Here is a 6,836-nt window from a genome sequence, read left to right as displayed (position 1 = left end):
CTACACAGCCAATCCGAGCGTACATTTGATCCCAGCCTTGATAAATGTCACGGCTGAAACCGAGCGTCATTTAAATAACACGCCCTTAAATATTCTGGAAACACCCCGATTTTACGACATGAAGAACCGAAAAGAAAGAGTTTCGCCGGCTCGCTGCCTGTCAAGTCACACACACGCCTCTCTCACACACACACACACACACACACACACACACACACACACACACACACACCCCCCCCCCCCCCCCCCCCCACCCAACTGTGTCTTTCATGTAATCCGTAGCGGTACAATCTTTGTCACATAGGCTTGTAGCCTACATGAATGACATATTATGATACCAATCACATCGCTATGAATGGAATACGTTTGCATATTAATTTATTTACCCCATACCGAGCAGTGCGCGTTCAAGTTACACTAAAATAAAGCAGTCAGACTCGGGCAGGCTGCAGTGATTCCGTGCCGCCACGTTAATAAGAGATTGGAGCGTCGGGTTTATATCCTTAACCCAGCCAGGTTGTAGTCTTCATAACTCTCTATGACATACCTCCATACCATAGGACAAGCTACTGTAAGTTTGTACACCTCATTGTCCATGAAAAGATGTTCGGGAGTCCCGAAAATGCACTCGCAGAAGCGCTCGTATATTTTGAAAATAGCAGATCTACATGCTCATAACGCGTCGCGATGCGACCCGTTGTGAGCTTGCAGATCTGCTATTTTAAAATAGCCAATGCAGCCAGATCTGCAAGCTTAACCGAATGACTGTTAAAGCAGTTTGTTTAAATTACTTTATAAAATGTTATATTTTCACAGGGATTATTTATTAGTGTAGATATACATTTAGAAGTGAATTATGTGTCCAGATGCCTGTCAGACAGTCAGACAATGCTGCTCCGCAGGTCTACAATGGAATAAACGGGCGCAGCCAAAGTCAACAACTGCTCTCTACCAGACGTGAGATTTCAGCGTACGGTAGGATGAAGCCAACGTCAGGATATATTGATAAATGCCGAAAGTTGCGGTGATCTCGTCGTACGCCCATTATTTGGTCTGCACCGTGTTGATAAATGAGGGCCAGACTGTGTACCGATTTGCATGACGTTTGGATCAAATCTGTAGGAGTAATATAAAAGAATGGGTTTTGCACAAATCGGCCTCCTGGTGGCGCTATAACAGGCTCTGAATTGGCATCGAGGGAGTGTGTGTGCACAGTTTTGCAGCGACCGGGCCAACGGTGCCGGAGATTAGCTGCTAACGGACGGACAGGACACACGGACGGACAGACAGACAGGGTGCAAAACATACTCTGTGTACCGATTTGCATGACGTTTGGATCAAATCTGTAGAAGTAATATAAAAGAATGGGTTTTGCACAAATCGGCCTCCTGGTGGCGCTATAACAGGCCATTTGGGGAGGTAAAGGTTCTGAATTGGCATCGAGGGAGTGTGTGTGCACAGTTTTGCAGCGACCGGGCCAACGGTGCCGGAGATTAGCTGCTAACGGACGGACAGGACACACGGACGGACGGACGGACAGACAGGGTGCAAAACATACTCTCTCGACAACAAATTGACTTACATAAATCTGCATTGTCACGCATCAGCAATGCTAAAGTATTCATGTGAAGCTGTTGCTTAGACTGTCGTCTCCCTCTGAGCACCATTGCCTGATTGATTCTTGACTATAGTAAGCTTAACCCTCTAGCAATTGCGTTGTCAAGTAGCATACAGAGCCTATCAACAGATCGTTTTAATGTCTCCCTATACACTTAAGATGACTGGGATCCCCCAGGGCTCTATACAAGTAAGACGCGCGAACGCGGGAAGCGAACGCAATTTTTTTTAAATAAATATTAAAAAAAAATATTTAAAAAAAAGTCACCAATAAAAAATAAAAAAAAAAAATACAAAAAAAATCTGCGTTAAAGGGAGCATCTTAGAAAAATACAAATTCACTAAAAAAAAACTTTGAATGTTTTTGAACAATTCAACAAAGTGTTTGAAGTGCCTGTTTCACCCACTTCCGGGGGGCGGAGCCAAAATCCGAGCCCGAAGTATTTGTTCGTAGACCCCCACTTAGGGGGGGTAGAAAAAGTTTCGGAGCGATTCGGGCACTTTTCATTTAACATGGGGTTTCAATGGGGAGTTTTTAGGAGCCTTCTCCGGGGCGTGGCTTCCGGGGGAAGGGGCGGGCTTAAACGCAACCTTGACAGGTGTGTTCAGTTTTCAAAGACCTTTCATTTGATGTATGGTACGTCTAAATTGGACATTTACTTATCTCAGAGGAGCTGCAGGCAGGCAGTGAACACAGACACACACGGACACACGCACACTCACAAGCCGAGCACGGTTTCATAGTAAGCTCCACTTGCGCGGAGGCGCGCCTTCGGCGCGCCTCCTTCCGCTGCGTTCGCAACTAGGCCCGCTCCATTATACCACCCACCACAAAATATTTTCACTATGTCCATAATGATGGAGATACAATGTCTACCATTTACAATATTTTGTATTTTGGGGAATCTTAACCATGAATTGGTAGATTCAGATCATGGGTATTGAAAATGGTGCAGCGGTACACACACACATTACACTCTGCTTATACACGTACATTTCTTTAACTATTGGTAAGGGGCAAAAAGAGATACCAGCCAATGCATAGAATTTGCTGTCTGAGCACATTGGAAGGGCCCTTCTCCCTAACATGCAGGAATTCTACACATCACCAATACCTTGTTTAGAAATCTTTGTTATTTGGTATTTTCTTCAGGTATATCAGCTTGTTTTTTTTTATCTGTTAAATTCATATGCAAAGACGGGGTGCCTGGTAGTTCAGCCAGTTTGTACACAGATCTATGCTCTTTGAGAGTGTGAAGACCCAGGTTCGAATATGACCACTCTCGTTTCTCCGGTCTCTCTCTGCCCTTGATTTCCTGTCTCTCTACACTGAATTATCTGAAATAAAATACATGTTACAAAGTGGCATACGTAAAGATATAAAAGATAATGTAGAGAGAGGTTTACTTACTAAATGATGTTATGCGTGAATATTATGGCAAAAATAAAAGTTGGGGGAGAAAAAAAGAAAACGCTTTGGAAGAAAATTGAATATTATCTTATGATTTGGACGTTGCAACACTTAATATTGAGACTTCAGTATATCTGTGCAATTTGCAGCATTGGAGGGCATGCAAAACCGAAAACAGACACAAGCACAAAGCTAGTTTGATTCTGGCAAATTTGATTGGCACCATGTCGACTTTATTTCCAGGCTTCATGACCCCACCTATAGTACCATGGATAAAATCTATTAATAAATAGTGTATAATACTACAATAGCACATTAAAAAGTACACACAGTAACATTATGCAGGTCTAGCCTCCACCACTGGGTTCCTTCTACAAGTACATTAACAGGGGGGAATGCTTCAGCCTCTAAGCCTACTGCATATGCATGCATGTGCATGAGTATTTCTGCTCATAAGTACAGTCCAGACATTGCCACACTTGGTCCAAAATGTCCTGTTTGCCTATATGGAAATATCAGGTCACAGATTTTGGCGTAAAATCACTGTGATACGTTTGTAGTGTGTTCAACCATGATGAAGCATTTGCATTGCTTCATACATAGGCCAGACTTTGATCATAACTACTGTGTGATTTATTGACATATTTTAAAGTATTTGCCACAGTTCATAGTTCATTTGGCCTTACTCAAACAGACATGAATCCTCAAGCAAAAGGTTCAGTATAATTTGCCAGAATCCTGTATAAATCATATTACCGTCGTGAAAATAAAAGTCTAGCAGCTAAAGCAGGTACTTCCATGTAGACAGAAATACCATTACAAGACTCATTTCCATTTCACGGAATCTGCCCAATGATCCCCCAAGACCCAAACAATGACTTTGGTTTCCACTTCAGGATGTGATGGAAATATGTGTCTTCTTTGTGGCACAGAGAACAGTCATTCTCCTTGTGGAAACCATGACATGGAACCATGACATGGAACCACTTGCCCCCCCCCCCCCCCCCAAAACAAAACAAAGCAACAACCTTTTGACAAGGTGCAAACAGGGATGGTCCATAAAAACGAACACAAAGGCCCTGCATTCATCTGCGCTCTGAGTAGTTTGACACAGTGGCACAGCTTGTTCTGTTTCTAGCCGTCCAGAGGCTTGCCCAGGTACACCATGGTGACTTCGGTGTTGCCATACACGGCAGAAACGGCGGGGAAGAGGCAGGCTTTGGGCAGCCCTCTGAAGGCCACGCCCAGGAACTCAAAGCCCCTCTCAAAGGCCAAAGTCTTGTCATCCATGTCCAGGATCACTCGTATTCTTTCACCAATCTGTGGACAGACATAAGCGTAATTTGAGTGATGACGAAGCAAATCTTAATTTCACCGGCGACCTTCCATGTGCATTTCTGAACACAGAATCTGCCACAGAATTATATATATACCGTAAATTTCGGACTATAAGCCGCGACTTTTTTCCCATTTTTCGACCCTGCGGCTTATATAACGGTGCGGCTTATCTATGGATTTTTACAGCTAACGGCCACTAGGGGACCGCCTAAATCTATGGATTTTACACCCGCGGCTTATAGTCCAGTGCGGCTTATATATGTTCCAAACATTCAATTTAGCTGCTGCGGCTTATAGTCAGGTGCGGCTTATAGTGCGAAAATTACGGTATATATATATATATATATATATATATATATATATATATATATAACCATTATATCTATACCATTTATATCGAGTGCAAGTGACATGTGGAACACGCATTGCCTACCTGATATTTCGGTGCATTGTTGCACTGCGGGAAATTGCCATTGACTTCTCCGTTGTGAAGCAGGTTGTTGTCCACGAGGTTCCAGCCCCAGCTCTGGTCATCGCTGCCCAACAGGGCCACGTAGCCTTGGCACTGCATGTTTGCCCGCTTGGTGGCTATGCCAATCACCGCCACAGTGCCAAGGGGGCCTTCCCACCATATCTCCCAAGCATGGCGCCCCTCACAGAAGCCGATCTTACCGCGGGCGCCATCTGTGCTCTGGGCAATGGGGTTGCGGTGCAAGGTGAAACCGTTCTTTTTCACGTAAACGTTGCGAGAGCAGTCATGGGAACTCAGGGCATGCTGAAAGGACTTGAGCTGTTGGAAATACAGTGAAGAGATATCCTGAAACCACACTATTTTACAACAAGGAACACAACCGTAAGGAGAAATGAGGAGGGCACTTTTGGCTCTAATGGCTCTATGGTGATGACAACCATATTAGGTTACTTAGACAGAATGCTAGATCTTAAATAATGACATTGATCAGTGATCTATTGGTAAACATACCTTGGTCTTGTAGATAGGCAGGTTACACAGCATGCTAGATCTTTGACATTGATCTATTGGTAAACACATACCTTGCTCTTGTAGGTAGGCAGGTTACACAGAATGCTAGTTCACAATGACATTGATCAGTGATCTATTGGTAAACATACCTTACTCTTGCAGGTAGTAGGTAAGTTACACAGAACGCTAGATGTGAATGACATTGATCAGAACGCTAGATCTTGTTTTGACATTGATCAGTGATCTAATGGTAAACATACCTTGCTCTTAGTAGTGTATAGTAGTGTGTATATCTGTATGTCTCTTATATGCCATCATGATTTGTGTGCATGGGGTTCTCATCTCAAGCCAAGTGCTTAATGAGTCTTCCAGTTTAGTAGACCTTGTATTGTGAATTTGTACTTCCATGTACTGTGATTCACATGTCTTACTAAATAAAAGTACATCAATCAATCAATCTTGTAGATACAGGCAGGTTGCACAGAAAGCTAGATCTTAATGACATTGATCTACTGGTAACCATACCTTGCTCTTGCAGATAGGCAGGTCACACAGAATGCTAGATCCCTAACATTGATCAGTGATCTATTGGTAAACACCACCACATACCTTGCTCTTGTAGGTAGGCACTAGGCAGATTGCACAGAACGCTAGAACTTAATGACATTGACCAGTGATCTACTGGTAAAACACCACATACATACCTTGCTCTTGTAGGTGGGCAGGTTGCACAGGATGTCCGATCGGAGGGCCTCGTCGCTCAGCTCGCGGGCGATCAGGCTGCGCCACACCTCGCTGCTCTCGTCGGCCAGGATGCCGTTCCAGTGCCAGCACACCAGCGAGCACAGCATGAGATCATCCAGGTCCAGATAGGAGAAGATCTGCTCCAGGACGCGGCAGGGCAGCCTGCCGGCCACCCCGCCGGCAAATCCACCACCGTGACCACCACTACTTGCACCACCACTGGCACCACCTCCTACGCCCATAGGATCGTTATAGGAGGACCCGGCTGAGGAGTTGTTGCTGCACCCGGCGCCTGCTGCTCCTGCGCCCATGCAATCTCCTCCAGATGCCGCTCCTCCTCCTCCTCCTCCTCCCGACATTTTGTGATTTATAGATGACGCCAGCCGACTGAGGAAGATCTTCGCCCACACCATAAATGTGACATCTACGATGTTAGGCGATTGTGGAACATTTTTTTTGGCCCCGTTTTACGTGTAAAAAAAGACCCAAACACACACACACACTCAGAGCGCGCCGTGCGGGGGCCCACCCTCATTCCCTCTCTGCCCAGTAGTGCAATGATGGCTGAAAGCAATGTTGCCAGATTTTGCGAGAGAAATACGCAACTAGGTATACGAAAACAAGCCCTAAAAAACGACCCCCTTCGCCCTCACCACCAAAGGGGAGAATTCTCCCCTTTTCAGTCAATGGTCTGAACCGCCAAAGGGGAGAATTCTCCCCTTTTAATTATATTTATTTTATTCT

The 6,836-nt window shown here is 44.8% G+C and overlaps 1 protein-coding gene across 1 annotated transcript; it reads right to left on the bottom strand.

Moving 5' to 3' along the window:
* Positions 1–2,637: 2,637 nt before the first annotated feature.
* Positions 2,638–6,625, bottom strand: fbxo45 (F-box protein 45). The gene is made up of 3 exons (XM_080418071.1): positions 6,053–6,625; positions 4,800–5,156; positions 2,638–4,348 (listed from the first exon to the last, which is right to left on the bottom strand). Exons 1-3 carry the CDS (start codon positions 6,503–6,505, stop codon positions 4,163–4,165), a joined length of 996 nt encoding a protein of 331 aa, XP_080274197.1. The 5' UTR covers positions 6,506–6,625; the 3' UTR covers positions 2,638–4,162.
* Between the last annotated feature and the right edge of the window lie 211 nt (positions 6,626–6,836).

The sequence above is a fragment of the Gymnoscopelus braueri genome, assembly GCF_963280865.1.
Source record: "Gymnoscopelus braueri genome assembly, chromosome: 21".
Taxonomy (NCBI): Eukaryota; Metazoa; Chordata; class Actinopteri; order Myctophiformes; family Myctophidae; genus Gymnoscopelus; species Gymnoscopelus braueri.
The sequence above is the reverse complement of the archived record's forward strand: the minus strand, read 5'-3'. Positions and strand labels throughout refer to the sequence as shown.

What these genes read in the sequence shown, in the direction of transcription:
- fbxo45 (XM_080418071.1), bottom strand. Translation starts at nt 6,505, where the DNA reads ATGGTGTGGGCGAAGATCTTCCTCAGTCGGCTGGCGTCATCTATAAAT. An exon ending in TGCCCACCTACAAGAGCAAG is followed by an intron (nt 5,157 to 6,052) that starts GTATGTATGTGG and finishes TATTTCCAACAG; the next exon opens with CTCAAGTCCTTTCAGCATGC. An exon ending in ACAATGCACCGAAATATCAG is followed by an intron (nt 4,349 to 4,799) that starts GTAGGCAATGCG and finishes GTCTGTCCACAG; the next exon opens with ATTGGTGAAAGAATACGAGT.